Source organism: Apodemus sylvaticus, chromosome 1 (genome assembly GCF_947179515.1).
Source record: "Apodemus sylvaticus chromosome 1, mApoSyl1.1, whole genome shotgun sequence".
Lineage (NCBI taxonomy): Eukaryota > Metazoa > Chordata > Mammalia > Rodentia > Muridae > Apodemus > Apodemus sylvaticus.
Genome location: NC_067472.1, coordinates 17,763,511 through 17,786,829, shown reverse-complemented (window position 1 = coordinate 17,786,829; position 23,319 = coordinate 17,763,511). Strand labels below are relative to the sequence as shown.

At 48.1% G+C, this 23,319-nt stretch overlaps 1 protein-coding gene across 4 annotated transcripts in view; it reads right to left on the bottom strand.

Moving 5' to 3' along the window:
- Positions 1-2,300: 2,300 nt before the first annotated feature.
- The window catches only part of Dnmbp (dynamin binding protein), a 96,597-nt gene continuing 75,578 nt past the window's right edge, over positions 2,301-23,319 (bottom strand). For 3 of the 4 annotated variants that reach the window (XM_052185364.1, XM_052185374.1, XM_052185391.1), the window contains 9 exons: positions 22,574-22,773; positions 21,310-21,440; positions 20,472-20,576; positions 11,806-11,934; positions 9,899-10,231; positions 9,267-9,446; positions 7,523-7,721; positions 5,194-5,744; positions 2,301-3,743 (listed from right to left, as the gene is read on the bottom strand). In XM_052185364.1, coding sequence (XP_052041324.1) covers positions 3,558-3,743; positions 5,194-5,744; positions 7,523-7,721; positions 9,267-9,446; positions 9,899-10,231; positions 11,806-11,934; positions 20,472-20,576; positions 21,310-21,440; positions 22,574-22,773 — 2,014 coding nt within the window. In that variant the 3' untranslated portion in view covers positions 2,301-3,557. The remainder of the gene's footprint in view (positions 3,744-5,193; positions 5,745-7,522; positions 7,722-9,266; positions 9,447-9,898; positions 10,232-11,805; positions 11,935-20,471; positions 20,577-21,309; positions 21,441-22,573; positions 22,774-23,319) is intronic. The other variant, XM_052185384.1, reaches the window with a different exon arrangement.

Genomic DNA, 23,319 nt, shown 5'->3' with positions numbered 1-23,319 from the left:
TGTAAGTTCCTGGGGACTTGTTAGGACAGTGCTCAGCTTCTCTGATGGTGACTTATCCCTGCGGATCCTGCAGATGAGATCTTAGGTAACATAGGCCTAGAAGGCATTTGGTATCGGGACAAAATGCATACTCTTTCTAAATGATTCCCTTATTTCTTCAATTTCATGTTCTTCATAGGATATTTCTCTTTCCCTTTCTCAATCACTTTTTTAGCCTAAGTCACTCGGACTCCATATCCTCAGGGACTGCTTCTGCCTTTGATCCCCTCTTCTTCCAGGCCATCCTCTCCAAACCAGGCGGTGCCTTTTAATGAGGCCTGCATGGCTTTGCTATCAGTCGTCAGCTCCAAAGTCCTCGCTGCAGCCTCAAGCCCCCCTCTGACTGGCTGTTTACACTGTGATGTTTTAAGTCATTTTTCCTTTGGCAAAAATTGTGTAAGTTTGTCACGAGCAATATTTTAAATCATGCACATACTGCAGAAGGCCCAACGCATGAATTACTGGATATAATTATTTCAAAAATATTTTATTGCATTTCACATAATGTATTTGATCATATCCAGTCCACACTCATCTCCCTAACTCCTTGGATCACCCAAGACCCCTGGCTTCCCAGGTTTTTTTGTTTGTTTTTTGTTTTGGTTTTTCAAGACAGGTTTTCTCTGTATAGCTCTGGCTGTCCTGGAACTCACTCTGTAGACCAGGCTGGCCTCAAACTCAGAAATCCACCTGCCTCTGCCTCCGAGGTGCTGGGATTAAAGGTGTGTGCCATCACGGCCCAGCCCAGTTTTGTTTTAGTAACTGTCGACTCTAATTTGTGCTGTTTGTACACTTGTGAGGTCAGGCCATCCATTGGAGTGTGGTTGACATCCAGAGAGCCTCTAAGAAAACTTGAGACTCTCTCCCCAGAAGTCACTGTCTACAGACCCTTGATTAATTGGTGTGTGTGTGTGTCACTAGAATGTTGACTGGCTTGGCCTTGCCATCAAGGCGCATTTCCAGTCCTGTCTAGGAGTTTTGCACCAGCTCTCCCTGACTTCTGACCCTTACAATCAATCTTTCTGTCCTCCCTCCCCCACTTCTCTGGTGGTCTCTAACTGTGACATCTGTAATGAGGGCATCATTTGTGGCTGAGCAGTCCACTGACACTGTTGTGAGTTTCTGTGCTAACCACCATCCACTGCAGAGACACTTCTCTGATAAGGTCTGAGCACTGCCTTAATTTACGGGTAGGGAAAAGAATTTAGAGGGCTGTTTGATATATGTGCACTGAGCAGATTAACACTGGTAGGTTCATCGGTGGGGCTGTGAGCTTCCCAGCCAGAGCCAGATTTCCCGCCTATTTTCATAGTACTGAGTGGTGCTGTGCTGGCTGCTGGGGAGGAGGGGGAGACAGTTATCAATAGTCTTACTCAAATGTGAACCTAATTTCTTTATGGTGAGAACACTTAAAACATTCATAGAGGAAAGAATTCAGAACCTGTAGCTGGTCTTTGCTACTTTGTGAGTTCTTTTAACAAATAATGGGGAGAGAGGAATTAGGAAAGTCCCTGAATCTAATTCCTTTTGGTTCTTCTTTGACCACAGCTGCTACCAAACTGATACCAACCTCCCTAAATGACCAACACCCACCCACCCACCTCGAGTGGCTCTGACATTTAGATACCCTTGAAAAGTTCCCAGAATTCCAAACACCACACAATCACAGGAACTATCTGCAGCTGGCAAAGCCATGCCTCTGCTAGAGCTCAAGGCAGATGAAGACCAGCTGCTTCGGAAAGCCAGAGGTGGCCCCACATCTGCACACCTGGGATAGAAGCAAAAGCACAGCCTTATGGGAAACCAAACTTACAGAACCCTCCCCACAAGAAGCTAAACAAGGAATTGAACTCCTAGGATGAGAAACTCAAGGATTTGTATGAAAAACTCAGTGAAGACATAGAAATACAGAGGAAACCACGTCCTAGAAAAGAAAAACTCTAAATCAATGAAGCAGCAGAATAAAAAGTGCACACCACACGCCCAACACCTCACACTACATTAAAAAAAAAAATCAACTTACCCCACCCCCCCACCCCCCGGGCGAGGCAAGAGGCACTCATCTGAGAGCTGCCTGGGCTACATAACAAGCCCACGCCCATGCCACCCCAAAAAGAAAGAAAAAAGCCTCGATTTTTAGATTAACGACTCAAATATATGACCAGAAACTGTATTAATATTGAATGAAAACGAGTTCCTCTTCGACTCAGCTGGGAAAGAGAAGAAAACGTTCCGATTCCAGATGAAGGAAACACACTATGGTCAATAGAAACGCTTTTATTTATAAAATTGCTACTTAAATATAAACCTTTCTAAATATAAACACTTCATAGGAGGCTCGGACCAGTGGTGCAGCCGTGGACGGGTGTCCACAGGCATGGCCTGATTCACCAGGATTTTAAGGCCAAATGTGCAGCTGGAAGAGCAGCAGCCGGAAGGCTGGGGAAGATCTGGCGTCTACGGCCCACGCTGAGACAAGTCTCTGGGGCCATTTCCTCGCATGAGGCTGTAGCAACCATCTTCCAGTCTTGGGTTTGAGGTCTCATTAGGCACTTTAGCATGTCTGACTTTCAATAGTGTCTCTGAAGTATGGCAGTTGGTGGTGAGAAGGAAAATTCTTATTTCCAACTCTAAGACAAGTTTCTGGGGCCACTGATCCTATCTACTTCAGATAAGCCACGTGGTTGTCTTGAGCACGCGTGGAGGCAACTAGATGGAAGCAGAGTGCAAGGGTGGAAGGGGGCGGGGCAGGCACCCTGCTTCAGCCGGAAGAATGAAAACGTTCAGTGGCTGGCCGGAGTGCAGAGCCCACTAGTCTAGGGAAGGCCGTCAGTACAGGGAGAAAGGTTAGGAGATACCACAGAGATCAAATAAAGTTGAAGTGAGTGTCAGGGAAGAGGCAGATGACCATGTTCCACAAGGTGAGAGAACCTTCCAGACACATGTCAGGAGAAAAGTTAGAGTGTAAACATTCAACCGGGAAGCGGTGAAAGGTTAGTGTGTTAAGAACTAGGAATGAGGGTCGAGTGTCAGAGCGAAGGCTGCGGGGCACCGGGGTGTCTCAGACACTTTTACACGCGAGCCGCGGTGTGATCCTGACAAAACTGTTCCCGTGTATGGAGGCACGATGGAGGAGTTCTTGGAGCCTGCTTCTCCTCGTCGGTGACTGCTCAGTTGACCGCGGAGTACGAGGCTACCAATGCCAGCGGCTGCCGACGCTGACACAGCTTCCTGCGTACAATACTGCTTTTCTGATTGGGAACTTATCATTTCCCAAAGCTGACACCAGCGCTTGGCCTGCTTCTGTGGACACAGAACTACTGGCAAACCTTTGGGGTCCAGCCACTTCAAATTCTAGCGAGCATCAAAGTGTACAACCCAATCAGAACAAAGCTTATCTGTGCTCCGCCTGGTAGATAGGCAGTGTGGCAGGACCCTGCTTGGGCGCATGCGCCTGGAGCCACCCTTCCGGCGGGCTGAAAGCAGCGGCAGCAAGGGGGGGATGGGAGGCAACTTGCTCAGGTGTATTCGGTTTTTCTGATATAGTTGGATGGGACGTAGCCCTGCCTTCCGTTAACTTCAGCCAACCACCACTCTGTATTGCCTGTGACGTCTTTAAACTCAAGGATCCTGAGTCTCTGATTGGCTGACACACTCAGTTCATTTGGGTTCCGTGCCTTGAAGGTATAGATGGCAAAATAGACCTGTGTGAGGGAGAGAGAGGGTTAGAAACCTGCAGGCTGTAATGCTGTGAAGGCAGCGGGTCCGTACTGAACATGTGCTGGACCCCGTGGGCATGAAGGCAAAGGGTTTTGTTCCCAGTTTTTCGAAGACAAGAGTTTCTCTGTGTAGCACTGGCTGTCCTCAGATCTGCCTGCCTTTGCCTCCAGAGCGCTAGGATTAAAGGTGTGTGCCCACCAACCACCCAGCTAAAAGTTGAATTTCTAATCTGATTTAACTTAGAGTTTTAATAACTATATATGATTGGAGTATTCCACAGTGAACAGGGCAGAGGCAAAGAAAACTGAAACCATCTGCATATGGTGGCAAATGCTGTCGTCCCAGGGCGGAGGCAGAGCCAGGAGTACCACTGACTGCAGGCCAGCCTGGGCTTCACAGTGAGACCTGTTTCAAAAATAAAGGCTTCTCACAAATGTAGAGCTTTTCACTGTTTCAGAATAGCCTTAAAGAACAGCTACATCGAACCTTTGGCCAATATGGAAGATGGGTGAAACTTTCTATGACCTGATTGATTCTGTATCCCACCTAGAAATCATCAATTAGGTCGGCTCAGTGCACTGGCTTAGCCTGTCCCAAGCCCTAGGCTCCATCCCAGAACAGGAAAGGGAAATGCCCAAACCAAACTGATGCAATAATATAGAATTATTCTCAGAGAAAGAAAGGCCGAACTGTACGTACCATGAATAAGGCACAACATGGGACGGACGGTGCTCCGTGAGGGAGCAGTTATGAGGCCCTAGGACCCAGACAGGCTAGAACTGAGTTCCCTGTCAGTATGTCAGAAAAAACAGTCCCCTCAGGTTCAGAACTGGGACATCTGTCCTAAGCTGTCGGCAGAAAGAATCACCAGAGAGAAGCCAGCAGCCTCCTCTCTCAGCTGTGGTGTGAACGCCAGAACTGGCCGTTGGGATCCAGACTCCAACAGAGGCAACACAACACAGACCATATCTCCTAACATTGGTGAGAAAACCCACTGCTGTGTGAGCTTCTACAACAAAGGCTGGGACAGAAAGGTGACACCAGGCTTCCAGGCATGAGCAGGCTGAGCAAAACTGGGAAAAACTAAAACAGCACCAGTCTTTCTAGACTCTAGGACTAAAAATATAGTGCGGTGGGTAAAAGCATAATGGACGGTGGGCTAAGCAGCCGCCTCCACACAGCAGAAGAATTCACGGGCTTGAAGAGTAAAAACCAGGCTTCCTCTTGACATCTCTTAAATGCCCAGAGATAAGGCAGAAGGGCCCTGGGGTGGCCTGGAAGTGTCTGTGGTGGGGATGGGGTGTTGCCCCCTAGGACAGCCTGGCTCTGGGCACGTAGGACAGGGCTGGGTTTACAGGCCCTGCCTGGCCCTCTCCAGTACTCACTTGACATCTGCCCACGCTCTGGAGCTACACAGGGGCGGGGTGTGCGTACCTGGTTGCCCTCTGTCTCACTGCTTCCGAGCCTTCTGTCTCTGTTTTCTGGAGTCTGACAGGCTCTTGTATTTCCTTTTATGGAATCACCGCCTTGGTCATTTCGCCCTGGCACAGAGTAACCGACTGCTTCTGAATGCGGGGAGCCCCGATGGCAGCCCCTCAAGCTTGAAGCAGGTTGGCTGATTTCTCTGGCGCCATCTGCAGGGTTCCCTGGCCTGCGCTGGCAGGACAAGCCTGGGTCTGAAGAGCATGAGGAAGGTCCAGTTTCTGGATTCCCCGTGTTCAAGGGCACACTGAGAGTTTTGAGGACACAGTCCTTCAGTGGAGATGCTTCCTGAGGCTGTGTGAGGGGAAGTCCTGAGGTGAAGGACACTGTCATGTTGTTGGGATTGAAGGTCAGGGCGCTGTGGCTGTTCTGACGATGGAACCTGGGTGAGGAGCCGCTGTGCTCTGACTCTGTGGAGGAGTGGCTGACCACGGAGGCGTCCGAGTGGCTGCAGCGGGGATTGTAAGGCTTCAGGAAGGAGCTGTAGACAAAGCCTTTGGTGACTGCAGAAGGAAAGAACACAGCTACAGCCTGGAGCAAGAGGAGCAGGCAGGGGAGTGGGGGACAGCAAGATTTACAGAGTGCCGTTTAAAAGCTAGGTCAGTGTGGTTGAGCAATGTCTGGGCAGTTAAGAACACAGGCTGCCCTTCCAGTGACTTGGGTTCGATTCCCAGCACCCACATGGCAGTCACAACCACCCAGAACCCCAGTTCCAGGAGGTCCAACACCACCTTTTGGCTTCCACAGGCACACCAAGCATATGTGGTGCACAGACACACATGCAGCCAAATCACCATACTCAACACAAAACCAAAAAGGTAGGCCAAGAGTGACAAAATCAGATGCTTAGTGATGCACAGCTGGCCCCACCCAACACCAGAAGATGCCCATACCTGCGGCCACACCTGTGGCCGTCTTCTAGCTCATTCTTACAGCTGCACAGCCCCTAACATGACAAGGTGTCTGTGGACAATTGGCAGGACAGTGACAAGACAAAATCAAAAATCAAGTACCTTGTACTTGTAACCTCAGCACTCAAGAGACTGAGACAGAAGGAATTATTGCAAGTTCAAGGCCAACCTTGCTGAATTTGGCAGAGGCACAGAAGACAATATGACAGGATCTCCAGAGCATCGTTAAACCGAGAGAAGACTTGGGTGGGCTTAAGTTCAAATACACGTCTGCCGAAGATGGATTTCAAGGCCGTCCCTGTACCGAGCCCCTCGGAAAGGCCACCTGCACCCCTCCCCTCCACATCACAACCGTCTCAGGGTCAGGGCATGCTGGGACAAGCACCCAGCCGTGTCCAGGATGTGCTTGCTTCAACATATTGCCTGATGGTGACAGACGGGTCTCAGACACACATTCCAAACACACAAGTGTTTGTCTTAAGAAAGAGAAGTCTCAGGACCCCGGTCATGTGACTCCTGGAGGGGGGAGCACCTCCTTCACAGTTTCCTTTTAATTAAATTCAGGCATTATTTTAGTTTACAGGACTTTGTCTTTGTTTCCATCCCAGGACTCTCCTTATGAAGGAATTCCAGCTTTCTAGAGCCAAGGGATTCTCCTGGGTGCCCCTGGCTGTCTTTGGATGCAGTGTGAGGTACTTCATCTGGCTTTTTACATTGATTCTGGGTCTGAATTCTAACTTCAGACTGGTAAAGAATTATCAACTGAGGCCCCTCATAAAGATGCTTTTAAAGAAACCCCAAAATGCTAAAATTGGCCTAGTCCCCCAGAATACTTGGGCCATCATGGTCTTTGGAACTCACAGTCTTTTGACTTGGGGAATGTCAAATACTATTTCATAAGCTAAGTTATGATTACACATTCCTTCCTGTTACTCAGTTCAGGTTTTGACAGGAAGGTTCTGAAAAAGCCCTGTTATTTTCAACTTACTGCATTTTAGAATTGTGGAAAGAAGGATTATACTAAAGTCTATAATCCTCCTCTTAAAAAGAGAAAGCTATGAACTGTTTGATTTCAAGTCACTCTCTAACAGGCATGAACATCGCTGTGGGGAAAGCTGGCAAAAACCACAGGCTTTTAATGCACACACTTTACAGAATCAGAAGGCCAAGGACAAACACAGCAACATCTGTAGGATAAATAATTAACACAACTGCCTCTGAAAGTTGTCAAAACAAAAGCAATCTGAAGCAGGCAACTTCAGGACCAACCTGGGCTGCACGCCCTCGAGAACTCTGGAGCATTCTACAGTTACCTCCCTCTGGTCAAAGGCTCACGTCTTTCTCCTCAGAGTCTGATTACCCATGCTCACCTCCATTGTCCACGAGCCAGCGGTTCTGGCTGCCCATGGGGTCTTTCTTTTTGATCACACCCACCAGGTCACCTTCCATAAGGGAGACATCCAAGTCCTGAGCAGCGTTGAAGTTCCGCTGGACGTGGAAGAGCTTTTCCGGTGGGTACCTGGCCAGCAGGGAGCTCCGCAGCTCTTCGGACTGCAGCATGTAGCTTGGCTGAAAGGCAGAAGAGGGCCAGTGAGAACCTCCAACCGGCACCCTGGCTGCCGCCTTTAACCTCAGCCTGCCACGGCAGGAGCGAGGCACCAACCCGGAGCCACCCAACAAAAGGCACCTTTGTAATCAAGTCAAGCTGTGCTAGGTAAAAAAGCACAGTGCAGTGTTTTAACGTCTCTGAAGCTATGAGGCAGGCTCACGCCCTTAGTTTATGCAAAAACAACAACAAAACAAAAATATGATTAAAATGCCACTAAACAGTCAAGGTTCTGAGGCTGGGGAGGCACTGTAGCCCAGAGGCAGAGCATATTTTTAGCATGTATAAGGCTTTGGGTTCAATTGCTAGTACCAAGATTAAAACAAAAAACAACAAAAAAAGAAAGAAGAAAAAAAAAAGGAAAAAAACCATTTTTAAACAAGATTATTTATTTCTTATGTTACAGTGGTCTGCCTGCACGTATGCCTGCAGGCCAGAAGAGGGCACCAGATCACATTACAGATGGTTGTGAGCCACCATGTGGTTGCTGGGAATTGAACTCAGCACCTCTGGAAGAGCAGTCAGTGCTCTTAACCTCTGAGCCATCTTTCGAACCTCTAAAATAAAATTTAAAATAAAAACAAAAAATTCCAAAGTATATCACTAGGATATACAATATAATATATTATTGTTAGATAAATGTAAATAATGAGGGTTAATTTAAAGGGAGGAGCTGGAGAGATGGCTCAGGGGTCAAGGGTGCTCACTGCTCTTGCAGAGGAGCCCATGTCAGACAGCTCAGAGCCATCAATGACTGGAACCCTCTGCCTGATTCCACAGGTGCCTACACACATAATCTAAGATAAAAAGTGAAAAGCTAAAGGCAACAGTGAATCCAAGTCTCCCTTGTAAAGTAAACGGATGCTGTGGATCTTACGGAGCAAATGCCTAAGAGGGGAGGTAACCTGTCCTCCTGCCTAGGAGCCCACATGGCCTGCTATATCTTACCACAAATGTTAAGACCCGTGTTAAAAAACCAAAAGGCACGATGCTACTCCAGGCAAAGAAGTCATTAATCGCTTGGCTGACTCATTTCCCTTAATCAACTCATCAGTGTGTCGATGCTTTACTGAGATGCAGGATGATTCAGGAGGCAGCCTGAAATTCACACCAAGACTCAGGTGCTCCCAGCTGGGTACCAGCACCCACACAGCAATGCCTGGGGAACAGGCCTGACCAATCTCCTCGGGGTCTCCCTTCATCATGAAAGTCAAGACGCCCGCCACACTGTTCACATGCAGAGGTGCAGCAGGCTGTTCAGTATTAACTATGTCCACCTGCACGATGCAGCTCCACACCTTAACTTGGTCAAGCCTGGTCATGGCCCTGTGATGGAGGGCTAGCGATTATCAACTCCCATCCGGAGTCAAGATGGGGGAGTGGGTGTGGGTGTGGGGTGTGGGGTGGGAAGGGGTTGGTGGGGGGGGGTGGGAGGGGTGAGGCGACACGGTTACACACGCCCCGTGTGTACAGGTCAGTCCCGGGAGCCACGCGGGGTGTCTACTCACCATGCCCAGAAGGGTCTTCCGCGACGATTGGCGGTCTGTGGTTTTCCTCTCAAAGGGCTTCCTGGGAGCTGGGAGGGACTCGGGGAAGAAAGTAAACACTTGGAGCTGCTGTAGAACCCGGCTGTGCTCCTCATGGAAAATGGCGATCAAGTTGCCCTCTCGGTCGGTGCCTTTCAGGACCTGCAAACCGTGGGAGTCAGGACAGGAGAGGAGAGCACAGATGAAGGATCCCTGGGCAAAGCCTTTAGAACCGCGGTTCCCAGCCCTTCTAACGGTGCGACCCTTTAAGATAGTTCCTTATGTTGTGGTGACCCCCAGCCATAAATTGTTTTCATTGCTACTTCATAACTGTAATTTTGCTACTGTTAGGAATCATAATGGAAATATCTGTGTTTTCGATGGTCTTAGGTGACCACAGGTCAGCAGTAGTTGGCTGAATTATTACCAGAAGAGAAGCTGATGCAAGAGACAAGGCACGGCCACTTCTTTTGAGCCGGCCCTTAAGATGGAAAGAGATGTTTGCATGGGCATCAGCCTTCACAGCACCATGCATGGACCAAGAATCCTTGCTGGGCAGGATCTAAAGGCCCTGCCATGAATTAGCTGATGGGCCCCAGGGAAGAAGGACTCACCGACAGCAGGGGCTGCAGCTGCTCCAGGGCCTGCTGCACGAAGTCACAGTGGGCCTCGGCGTAGCCGTGGATGCAGTTGGTGACGAGGCTCTGGGCGTACCGCTGGAACTTGGGCAGCTCGTCCAGCAGCTGCGAGTTCAGGGCCTCATAGTTGTTTCGCGCTGACTGCAGCTCCTCCAGAGTCTTCTTGTCCTTGAGCTTCTCGGCCCGCTCGCTGCAGTTGTAGAAGTCCAGGAGCTTGTCGAAGCGCTTCTGCACCAGCTTGTAGGGCCCCGTGAACATGCTCAACAACTGGTTCAAGGGATTGATGACAAGCCGCTCAGTCCTCTCCTTCTGTGGGGACAAGAGAGGCACCTTGCACCCAGGCACACCTCTGATCCCAGGAGGCAAAGGCAAGTGGATCTAGGAGTTCAAGGCCAGTCTGATCTACAGAGTGAGTTCCAGAATAGCTAGGGCTACACAGAGAAACCCTGCCTCAAACAAGACAAAATAAGCATGTTGCTCGGCTGGTAAGTACCTCATTTTCTGTCTCCAAAGTACTCTAAGGTTGATTTGGTCATGTCTTATGCCTCTCCTTGCTCTAGGGCCAAGGTGACCCCGTGCAGACCCATAGCCACACCTTCCCGGGATTGACCTGGCAAGTCTCACACTAGGGCCTTCGCCAGCTTCATTCCCTTTTTAGCTTCTTTGTGGCTGAGTAGTAAAGTACACGCCAGTGCAGTGCAGTCTGCAATTAGTCCGTGTGGCTACCGTGCCGCACGCTCTTGGCTCCTTGTCCAGGAGCTCAGTGTGAGTGCTAAAGTCTAGGGCAGCAACCTCTCCTGCACTTTCTAGGGCCCGCGGCTCTCAGCCTGTGGCTGGTGACCCACTGGGGGTCAAATGACCCTCGCACAGGGGTGGCGTATCAGCTATTTTCATTATGACTCATAACAGTAACAAGATTACAGTTATGAAGTAGCAGTGGAACAATGCTATGGCTGGGGTCACCACAGCATGAGGAACTGTATTAAAGGGTTACAGCATTAGGAAGGTTGGGGACCGCTGATCAGTGACTACTGCATGCTGACCTCTTTTACCTTTCGGAGGGTATTTTTCTTTTATTCCTTCTAGAAAGACAGATGTGGACATGGACGGTAGGCCACTACACACATAAAGACATAAATAGGTGTTCGATATCCTATTATCTGGTGTGTGCAGGAGCATGCGTGTATGGATGCTAGAGGACACTTTCCGTGTTGGGCTTCAGGGGACCCTGCTGTCCTGAAATACACTTAGTAAGCTCGAATAGCTGGCCAAGCAAACTACCTGCCCCTACCTCCCTGGCGCTGAGAACAAGTGTGTGCCGCCACACCTGCTGTTGTTTAGCAAGAGTATGGGCATAGATCTTAGGTCCTTAGGCCCTGCCGTGGTGGGGTGTAAGCCTTTAATCCCAGCACTCAGGAGGCAGAGGCAGAAAAGTCTCTGTTAGGTGGTGGCTAGTCTGGTCTATATAGGGAGTTCTAGGATAGTCAGGACTCTGTGGAGAGACCCTGTCATGAAAAACAAAACCAACAAAACCAAAAACCAAAAACCAAAATAAAACAAGAAAGGAAAAAAGAACTTAGGGCCTCAAGCCCTTTGTTAGCTCTAGTAGCATATTATTAAGAGGACTTCCTGTTGAGGCCAGTGAAAGTTGCCCCCTGTGGGCACTCCTTGAAAAGAGCTCTAACAAGTCATAACCGCACACAATTGCTTAGTAGCCCCACAGCTCTTTGGAAGTTCCTAAGCAATGCGGCTTTTAGGGGTTTCTCAAACCCTGATGCCTCCTGCCCTTGCCTCTGCGGAAGGGACTTCTGTGTGAACTGCCCCATGAGAGGACCCTGGGACGGGAGCCACGCCTTGGGGGGGGGGCGGACAAAGTCACTTACAAACCGTGTGAAGAGCTGGTCACTGATGTAGCGGTGCACCTTCTCGAACTGCTCCAGGTCATGGTGTCCCCGCTCCATGCACAGGTCCCATATGCTCATGGCGGCCACCACCTTCACACAAGCAGATTCCTGGAGCCCGAGAGAAGACACGAGTGAAAATACAAAGAGCTTCCTGGTCTTCGCCAGCCGCCCCGTGCGGCAGCCTGTGCTGGTGATGATCTACCCAGCAGCAAACTCCCCCATCTCGGGCGTCTTTTCACTCAGAAACAAGCGTGCTTTTATAAATGATGCATGGGGCACAGGGGAAAAAACTACAGGGGCCATGATAGATTTATCAGTTTGACTTTTTTTTCCCCCAGTAGACATTTATACCCTGGATAGCGGTGGCGGTGGCACATACCTTTAGTCCCAGGACTTAGGAGGCAGAAGCAGGCAGATCTCTCTCTGAGTTCCAGACCAGCCTGGTCTACAGAGCTAGTAAGTTCAGGGCAGCCAGAGCCAGAGCGAGAGAGCGAGAGAGCAGGAGAGGGAGAGAGCGAGAGCGAGAGCGAGAGCGAGAGAGAGAGAGAGAGAGAGAGATCATATGTGTGTGTAATGTGTAATTGTGGGCATTTGTAGAGGCCAGAAGGGACCTCGCTTTCCCCGGAGCAGGAGTTACAGATTGTGAGCTGCCTGTGGTTGGGAACCAAATTTAAATTCTTCAGAAAAGCATGCACCCAAAAGAGTTTTTCTCTTTTTCATATGGATGGCATCATAGACTTGTACATCACCGTGAGCAGGACCCATGCTAATCTTCTCTGTGTTGTCCCGATTTTAAGTACCAACTGTCAAACCAAACACCCAACAGTTTCGTAATTCACCCTAAGTGAACCAACTCAGAACCACATGACTCCCAGTCAGTCAATGAGCAATCAGCTCCCTGCTCAAGTCCTGGGCTACCCACCCTTCCCTTGGACAACTGTGTCAACCTCCCCGATGACAAATCCTCCTGCTCCTGCACTGACTCTGGCTCCCCTGGTGGCTTCCCGCCACTACAACAAATCTCTCCCTGCAGATGATGTGACTCACTACGCATGTCCTTGTCTCCTTGTCCACACCCACTGAGAGTGACCTCAACTATTATATGTGCTGGAGAAGCAAACTACACAGGAGAGGACCTAACTCTGAGTCTGTTTCTGAGTCCTGAGCTAGGGTTGTTTCTTTTTTTCTTTTTTTGGTTGTTGTTGTTTTTGTTTTTTTGTTTTGGTCTACTTAGCACAGTGACTGACATTTTTAAGTTTAGTGAATGCCTACTGTTTTGATATTAATGCAAATGAACCCCAAATGCATAAAATTTCCGTGAGTATATTCCAAGAGTCAACAAAAATCCCCACAGCAAAGTCCATCTTTGTCTCACACATTAATAGTTTATAATGTTTTTAGGTATTTTACTTAAAATCATATACATATGGGGAGTCCTACATGTATATAAAAGCCTACACTTCTCTAGCGGAGAACTCATAATGTAAAAGTGACTGTTTTCTAACTTAGGTTTAATAACTGCATGTAGGGTATGGTGGTGCACGACTATAATCCCAGCATTGAAGTGCTGGAGGTCTGCAGCCTCTGCTGCTGCCTCTCTGGTCTGCCTAACTCTTGTTGGGAAGGGACTTTCACTTTATGTCTGTGACACAAGTGTCCCATGCATTATCACCTAACCTGCACTGCCAGTGGTCAGAGCCACATGGATCCCCTCTGTGGAATGGCTGTCAGTGTCACAGAAGCTCTGCCTTACCCCCTTGCCTTTTTTTACTTAAAATTTTTTGAGACAGTCTCATCTGGCATCAAACCCACAGCAACCCCCCTGCCTCAGCCTCCTCACTGCTAGGAGACTGCCACCACCCTCAGCTTTCCCTTGGCTCTCTTACATTAAAGATGTTTTTCAAAGCAAAAAAATCTCTTTGAAAGAAACATCATATGCACTTGTGATGAGGACATAGCAGACACCCTGCAGTGCCTACACGTGGCATTCTAATCAAGCAAGAGAATTCAGAAAGAACCTGGTGCTCTTTGGCGTCTCCTATTCCCTTAAGGATCTTCTGTTTCCGACTGCTCAACCTTGCAAGGGTCATGGCAGCTCACACCTGAAACCCCAACACTCAGAAGATGGAAGCAGAACAATCAGAAGCTGGAGAGATGCCAGCAACACCCGACTTCTAAAAGTCAGAAGGCCTGGACAGATGTTCTATAAATTCCAAGAGATGCACAGATCCCAGCCCAGACTACTGTATGCAGCAAAATGTTCAATCACACCAGATATAGAAACTTTCCAAGATAATGCCAAATATAAGCAGTAATATCTGTATGTCCAACCCTACAGAGGTGCTAGATGAAAAACTTCAACCTGAAGGTTAATCACACTCAAGAAAACACAAGGAATAAATAATCTCAGGCAGGCAAAAGAGGGGAAAACCACACAAGAAAATATCAGGAATCAACAAACGCTGCTCACTGACAACTCTCAGGTGGTCTCAGTTCCCCAGTGAAAAGGCACAGAACGGATGCAAAGCCAGGGCCCACCCTGCTGCTGCAGCCTAAACACACCTCAACAGCACGGGCAGATATCACCTCAGGGCAAAAGGACGCACCCTGCTGCTGCAGCTGCTGAAAGGAAAACTACAACAAGAAGTCAATGTAATTCTTTACATCTGTGCACCAAACACAAAGACCCTCAAAAGGAACAGACACTGCTATATCTTAAATCACATACTGACACTCACCACACTTGGACAGTGGGAGGCTTCAATACCCAACTCTCAGCCATGGACAGGACATCCCAACACTGAGCAGAGAAATGCTGGAGCTCACAGACATTATAAACCACATGGACCCAACAGACATCTACAGAACATTTCATCCAAACACAAAAGAATATGCCCGGTTCTCAGCACCTCACGGAGCCTTCTCTCAACAGCTGCAGGCAAGCTGAGATAAGATCCTGCATTCTATCCGACCACCATGGATTAAAGCTGCATGTCAACCTCCACAGAAACAGAAAGCTTACAAACTCACTGACACTGAACAGCTCTCTACTGAATGAGAAATGGGTCAAGACAGAAATTAAGAAATAAAAGCTTAGCCGGGCAGTGATGGTGCACACCTGTAATCCCAGCACTCTGGGAGGCAGAGGCAGGTGGATTTCTGAGTTCAAGGCCAGCCTTGTCTACAGAATGAGTTCCAGGACAGTCAGGGCTATACAGAGAAACCCTGTCTCTGGAAAAACCAAATCAGACAGACAGACAGACAGGCAGGCAGGCAGGCAGGCAGGAAGAAAGAAAGAAAAGAAAGAAAAGAAAAGAAAGAAAGGAAAGAAAAGAAAGAAAGGAAAGGAAAGGAAAGGGAGGAAGGGAGGAAGGAAGGAAGGAAGGAAGAAAGAGAGAGAGAGAGAGAGAGAAAGAAAGAAGGAAGGAAAGAAAGAAAGAAAGAAAGAGAGAAAGAAAGAAAGAAAAGCTTTTTAGAACTGAATGAAAATTAAAACACAGCCTACCTGAACTCAGGGACACAATGAAGGTGTGTGTTCTAAGAGGCAGTCACAGCACTAAGTAGGCACTTAGTTAAGAAAAAAAATAAATCACACCCAGAAAGGATAGATGTCAAGAAATAACTAAACTCAGGTCTAAAAATGAATAAAATAGAAACAACACCACCACAAACAAACAAAGAATCCACGAAAAACAGAGTTGGTTCTTTGAGAATCAGTAAGATTGACAAATCCTTATCCAAATTAACTAAAGGTGGAGAGAGAATATCCAAATTAACAAAATTATAAGTGAAGGGGGGGGGGGCTCAGAACAGCAGATGCTGAGGAAATCCAGACAATCAAAAAGTCATACTTTTAAAAACCTGTATGCCACCAAATTGAATAAATTTAAAATAAAAAAAAGGGATAATTTTCTTGAAACATACTACTTACCAAAGTCAACTCAAGATCAGTTATGCAATTCCAACAGGCCTAAGTGCTCTAGTGAAATAGAAAGAAGCAGTCTTTAAAAGTCACCCAACCCAGAGGAGCCCAGGGCCATATGATTTTAGTGCAGAATTCTACCAGAATTTCAAAGAAGAGTTAATGCCAACATTTCTTAAATTATTCCACAAAGTAAAAACAGAAGAAACCCTGGCCCCAATTTGTTTTAGAATGTTAGTTACTCTGATACCTAAACCTGACACATGAAAACCCAACAAAGAGCACTACAGACCAATTTCCCTTATGAACACAGATGCAAAAAATTCTCAGTAAAATACTTGCAAAGCCTCCGAGAACATATCAAAAAGATCATTGACCATGATCAAGTAAGCTTCATCCCAGAAACACAAGAATGGGGCAACATATGTAAATTGATAAAAGTAATTTACATGTAAACAAACGGAAAGACAAAAACCACATGGTCATCTCATCAGATGGAGAAAAGGCCATTGACAAAATCCAACACCCCTTCATGATAAAAATCCTGGAGAGGTCAGGCACACAAGGGACAAACCTTGACATAACAAAGGCAGTTTGTATCTAGACCACCATCAACATCAGCTTAAATGGAGAGAAACTCGAAGCAATTCTGCTAAAATCAGGAACAAGACAAGGTTGCTCACACTCTCCATACCCACTCAATATCGCACTTGAAATCTTAGAGTAACAAAACAACCGGATACAAACAGAAAAAGAAGTCAAAGTATCTTTATATGCAGATGTTATGATACATAACTGACACTAAAAACTTCCACGGGGAAACTCCTACAGTTGATAAATAGTTTTAGTGAAGTGGCAGAATATAAAATTAACTCACAAAAATCAGTAACCCTCCTATATACAAATAACAAACAGACTGAGAGCAAACTCATGGAACACCACCCTTCAAAACAGCCTCAAAAAATAGAAAATATTTTGGGGTTACTCTAACCAAATAATTAAAGATTTGTAGGACTAAAATCTTTACAACATGAAGACAGAAATTGAAGAAGATAACAGAAGATGGAAAGACCCCCCCCCCCATGCTCGTGACCTGTAGGATTAACACAGTAAAAATGGCCACCCCTACCATTCTACAGATTCAACACAATCCCCATCAAAATTCTAACAATTCTTTACAGGTCTTGAAAGGTCAATTTTCAGCTGAATAATCAAAGACCTGCTGGTTGTGTCACCATTCCCAATTTCAAGTAATATTACAGAGCTTTAGTAATAAAAACATCATAGTATTGGCACAAAAACAGACACATGATCAATGGAATCAAATTGAAGACCCAGACATATATCCACACATCTATGGATTCCTTATTTTTTATAAAGAAGCCAGAAATAAACACTGGAAAAAAGCATTTTCAACCAATGATGCTGGTCAAATTGGATGGCTTCATATAGAGGACTGCAGAGAGATCCACACGAAACTCAACTCCAAATGAATCAAAGACTTTGACATGAGAGCAGAAACACGGATCCGATAGAAGAGAAAACAGGGGACAGTCTTGAACTCTGGCACAGGAGAAGACTTTCTGAGTTGAACACCATTATCACAGACACTAAAGTTAAAAATCGATAAATGGGACCTCAAGAAATGGAGACACTTCTGCACAGCAAAGGTCACCATCATTAAGACAAAGCTGCAGCCGACAGAATGGAAAAGAATTTTACCAGCTACACATCTGATAAAGGGCTGATATCCAAGATATATCCTGATATATAAAGAACACAGAAAACTGGCTATCAAGAAAACAAATAACCCAATTTAAATCCAGGGGATAAAACAGAATTCTCAGAAGAGGAAACTCCAATGGCTGAGAAGCAGTTAAAGAATGTTCAACATCCTTAGCCATCAGGGAAATGCAACTCAAAACTACTTTGGGATTTCATCTTACACCTGTCAGAATGGCCAAGATCAATAAGACAAATGACAGCTCACACTGGCAGGAATGTGGAGCAGGGGGAACACCCATCCATTGCTGGTGGGACTGCAAACTCCTAAGTCATTCTGGAAGTCAGTGTGGCAGTTCATCAGAAAGATGGGCATAGATCCTGCCAGGCTAGTCTGGGGCATACACAGAGGACGATTCATCCTGCCACAGGACACTTGCTCAGCCATGCCCATTGCTGCCCTATTCATAACAGCCACTTAGGTGTCAACCAGTGGATGAACAGATAAGGGAAATGTGTACATTACACAGTGGGATATCATTCCATTGTTTAAAAAAAATGAAATCATGAAATTCACAGTTAAATGGACGGGACTAGAAAAACATGATCCAGAGTGAGGTAAGCCAGACCCAGAAAGACAAGTATGGTGCATATTTGCTTATATGTGGATGTTAGCTGTTAAGTCAGATAAATGAGCTCAATCATTCTTCCTAGGAAGGGGAATAGAATCATAGAATACATATGAATGAACTTGCGGGAAGAAGGCCAAAGGGATGGGTGGGGGTGAGAAGATCAAACATGGAGGGAGAGGAAGAGTGGGACAAGGGAGGGAAGGCTAAAACTCATTGAGTCATTGAGGGGTCATAGGCAAACCTAATTAGTACATAGGAGCTTCCTGAACTATGTATGTATAATGAAGGCAATCGGAATGAAGTCACCAAATGACAGGAAAACAGAACCCCAACTGGACATCTCTCATCACCAGATGAAGCTCTGGTTCTGGGAATGGGTGGCATCTAATTGAGCTGTTGGCCAAAGGGGTCCCATGGGGTCCCCCAAACAACCCAGGCTGTTGAAAAGGCTCTCCACAAACTGGTGGTGAGACCTCTTGCTGAAAACAACATCTACACAACTCACCGAGCATGGGAGAGGCGAGCTGGTGCCTGCCGAGAGCCTTACTCCTACTGGCTTGTGTTCTTGGAAGGTCCCCTGCACGCTACCAAAGGAAAAACCTAAATACCAACCCAGCTATAAACCCGCTGAGCCATGGTCTCTTGCTTGAAAGACACCATTGTATGATGATAGCACAACGCTGTGGGAGTAACTAACTAGCATCTGATCCATGAGATAGAACCCATCCCCATCCCTGGTGCTAAGACTAGATAGACAGCCAGGGGTTTAGGGGAAAATCAAATACTACTCTTCTACAAAAGGAACATGGCAACCAAATGACTCCTAATGACATTCTGTCATGCTCATGGACCAGTGCCTTGGTCAGCCACCATCAGACGCCTCCTCCTGAAGCAGATGGGGACAAAGAGAGACCCACAGCCAGACAGTATGCAGAGTGAGAGACCTTGGATCACCCAGCCCTATCCCTCCCTCCCCTCCAGGATGGGGAACCCTGCGGAAGAGGAGGTGGAAGAGAGAAAGAGCCATCAGGAGAGACGCGACCAAGGAAACGAGGCGTCCTAGACATCAGGACCCAAGCACACATGAGCTCGCAGAGATGGAAGCAGCACGCCTCACTGTGAATCAGGGCCCTATGCGTCACGTGGGGGTAGCAGATGGGCCCTAAGGAGTGCACACGCAGCCCGTCCCTAACCCTGAAACTATCCCCAGGTGATGACCACGTACAAATGAAAACTAGCTTTCTCCCAGGGAGTCTCAGCAGTGGATGCCAACTGAGTGGCATCTTTGGAGGGTCCTAGTCCTATAAAGACAGGTAGGGGCTTTTTGAAAATTGATTTTAATCAATTGCTTTACTTTTAGTTATTTGTTTATTGACCTTTTGGGTTTTTTTAAGACAAGGTTTCTGTCCTGGAATTTACTCTGCAGACTAGGCTGGCCCCAAACTCACAGAGGTCTGCCTACCTCTGCCTCCCCTGCTGGGACTAAAGGCACGCACCACCACAACCTGGCTTCATAATTGTTCTTCTTGTTGTTGTTATTATTATTATTATTACTATTTTAAGCCCTACAGATTTTGCATTTTTTAAAGATTTATTTATTTAATGTACATGAGTACACTGTAGCTGTACAGATGGTTGTGAGACATCATGTGGTTGCTGGGAATTGAACTCAGGACCTCTACTTACTCTAGCCCAAAGATTTATTTACTGTTATATGTAAGTACGTTGTAGCTGTCTTCAGGCACACCAGAAGGAGAGGGCGTCAGATCCCATCACAGATGGTTGTGAACCACCATGTGGTTTCTGGGATTTTGAACTCAGGACCTTCGGAAGAGCAGTCAGTGCTCTTAACTACTGAGCCATCTCTCCAGCCCCAGATTTTGCATTTTTATTCATTTTTAAAGTATTCCTCTTTATCTCAGTTTCTTGTGCCTTTCCTTTTTGTCTGTTGTCTCCTATTCCGATTTGTCTGGTTTTGTTTTATTTTATTTTATTCTGTTTTATTTTATTTTTATCCCTAGTTGGCTGTTGTTTTCTAATGAGAGACAGAAAGGGGTCAAACTAGGTGGGGGCAGAGGGGAGGGGAGCGGAGGGGAGGGGGGCGGAGGGGAGGGGAGCGGAGGGGGGAAGAACAGGAAGAAATAGAGTGGGGACCATAATCGGAATAAACTGTATAGGAAAAAAAGTATTTTCAATTAAAAAAAACCCTCTCATCTTTAGAATGTGCTAACTAGTGAATAACTCAATAAAAAATATCAGAAAGCACTCCATGGAAAATCGTTCATTCCAGTCCAAACTGTTTTCATTAAACAGCGTCCTGGGTGAGCACGTAACTGGGTGTCCCTAACTGCGGTGACCGCGACACTCACCCGTATATGCTGGAGGTAGAGGGACAGGTCTCGGATGAACGATTTAATCAATCTCTCCTGCATCCGGAAGTTCTTTTCTGTCTCTTCAAACACTTCATCTTTGAGCTGTTCAAGGGGAGGCATGCTTTTAGAGACTGGACGTCCACTCGGCAGACCTTCCACAAGACTGTAACCCTGCAGTCCCCCTGGATCACAGGAGCTGAGCTTGGAACCTGCCTGTGACTCTGAATTCTGAAACACGTGTGGACCTACCGACTTCCACGCTCACTTCACAGCCCTGTGCTGGTGGGCTGCTGCCCTCTCCATCCCTGGCACTGCCCCGTTTGCCCACCAGGCCCTTCCCTTGCTCTTGCTCCGGCCTGGTGGCCCCTCCCCAACGGGCCAGATGAACTCAGGTTCTGAAGCACGTTTTCACTGAACGGTTTAAGAGCGACAGTGGACACTAAGTGCAGTCGTGGTGAGTCCCCTCTGCCGTGTGCCTTCCGTGCTGTTGGCATCTGTTTGTGGCACACGGGATGTGTGTGGAGACTTCCAGGTCTGCAGCTGCCGAGCTGCCTTTCACACTGCTCAACCTCTTCCTTTCTTGGTTTCCTCTTTGTAGCATGAGGCATCCATTTACCTGATCTTTTAAATCCCTTGTAGCGTAAGATGTCTGCACTGTGGGTCAGGCTCCCCAAACAGATTATAAGCAGCTTCGTAGCTGCAGGGCCCTATCTCCACTAACTGGCAAAGCCAGAGGAGGCACCAAGAAGGGTCCCAGGTCAACCCATGCCAACAGCTGCCCTTGGGGTCCTGCAGAGCTGTCAAAGACAGGCTGGGCCTGCAGCGAGGGGCTCACCTGCGGCGCGAAGCCGGTGAGGTGTTTCAGGTGGCTGCTAACACGGCTGGACTTCTTGATGATGGAGTGGATGTTCAGCTTGGAGATCTTCTCCATGAGGCTGTCTTCATCCCCTTTGCGGTACTTAAGCACTAGGATGCAAGCCAAGGCCTTTGGTCAGGAGAGCCCCGCCCCAACCTGAATTCAATGAGCCTAACAACCCAGAAACAGGAGGGTTTTCTAAAACGCAACAAAAAGTGAAATTAGCCTAAACAGCAGTGAATGCTGGTCTTCCATAACTTACAGCTGAAACAAGTATTAGTCTGAAGAACCAGTCGGAGCAACACATGGCTCCCTCAGCAGAGAGAGACTGGCGGCAGGGGCGGGGCTGGGGAGAGGAGGAAAGGCAGCAGAGCCAGAAGGCTGCGGCCGGGGAATCTCTGGGTTGGATGCTCAGGTCTGCCACTGATCAAGGCTCAGCTTTATAAATGCTCTTCACCTCTCCGAGCCACCTGAGGTCAGTACATGATGGCCCTGTACACAACGAGATGTTTATGTACAACGATCTCACGCAGTACAGCCAGTGCCAGGCTTCAGGCATATTCACAGGAAACCCTGGAGACTGGCAGTGTCGGCGGGAATGGTGACATGGAGCAGAAAGGACACCCCGACACCGTGGAAGGGGACTTTGCATCAGGAAGCCGACCCTAAACGAAGGGCCCCATGGCAGAGAGCTCCGAAAGCCACAGCACCAATCACTGTGCGGGGACATGACAGAGGCGGAGGCACGGAGTGGGAGAAGGCCACGCGGCCGCCCTACAGGACCTGCCTCAGTGCAGTCTCCACACTGCGCCTGCTGAGCGTCTCTCAGTGAGAGACGGCGCAGGAAGGAATAAAGCAATCCAGATCATTCTATGGGGGAACGAGTGGGCGTCTGTTTGCACAGTGCCCAGGGCTGGGGGCGGGGGTAGGGGGTGTAGGGAGATGTGGGGCTCACCGCGGGGAGCAGGTCACTGGGCCCAGGTAGTGACAGGGGGAGAGCCTGCGGCTATCAGGGCCCAGGCCACCTACACGCCTCCCACAGAGGCGCTGTCAGCCCACTGCTCACTGCTCAGTCATCCCTGCCCGTGTTCAGCGGTCTAGAGGGAGCAAGTTATCCCTGCCCCGACAGTCTCAAAGTCCATTACCGTTTCTCCTCCAGGCCCATCATACCAGGCCCCGCCTTGTCTAGTTTCTGGGAAGTAGTTCTCTAGCGAAACGCCTATGGCAACGGCACCTTTCTTACCTAAATCCTTCCGACGCTTATATTCATTAATGTTAACATTGATTTCCTTGGCGGCGAGGACTGCGCTGGTTAAAGGCACTTTATCCGGGTGGGATTCTGGGGTGGAATTCAGCAACTCCATCAGCAGCAGCGGGTAACGCATTATTCTCTGTACAGGCTTGATGAGGAAGGAGCCCAGGTTGATATAATTGGTGCATCCCCTGGGAAAGCAAGCAGAAGAGGGCTCCAGTCAAGGGTCAGTGCCAAGGTCTCTCTGGGTATCACCTGCTATCCCTAAAGACAGCTGGGTCTTTGATTCTGCATCTGGGTTTCACGCAATCAACAAACAGTCCTGTACTGCACAGTAACCTCTGTGCCCTGCCTGAGACAGTCGATGTTAGGAGAGTATGCTGTGCTGATCCTGCAGAATGCACTACACACAGTGGGGCAGCCGTGCTGATCCTGCAGGATGCACTGCACACAGTGGGGCAGCCGTGCTGATCCTGCAGGATGCACTGCACACAGTGGGGCAGCCGTCCTGATCCTGCAGGATGCACTGCACACAGTGGGGCAGCCGTCCTGATCCTGCAGGATGCACTGCACACAGTGGGGCAGCCGTCCTGATCCTGCAGGATGCACTGCACACAGTGGGGCAGCCGTGCTGATCCTGCAGGATGCACTGCACACAGTGGGGCAGCCGTGCTGATCCTGCAGAATGCACTGCACACAGTGAAGCAGCTGTGTTGATCCTGCAGGATGCACTGCAC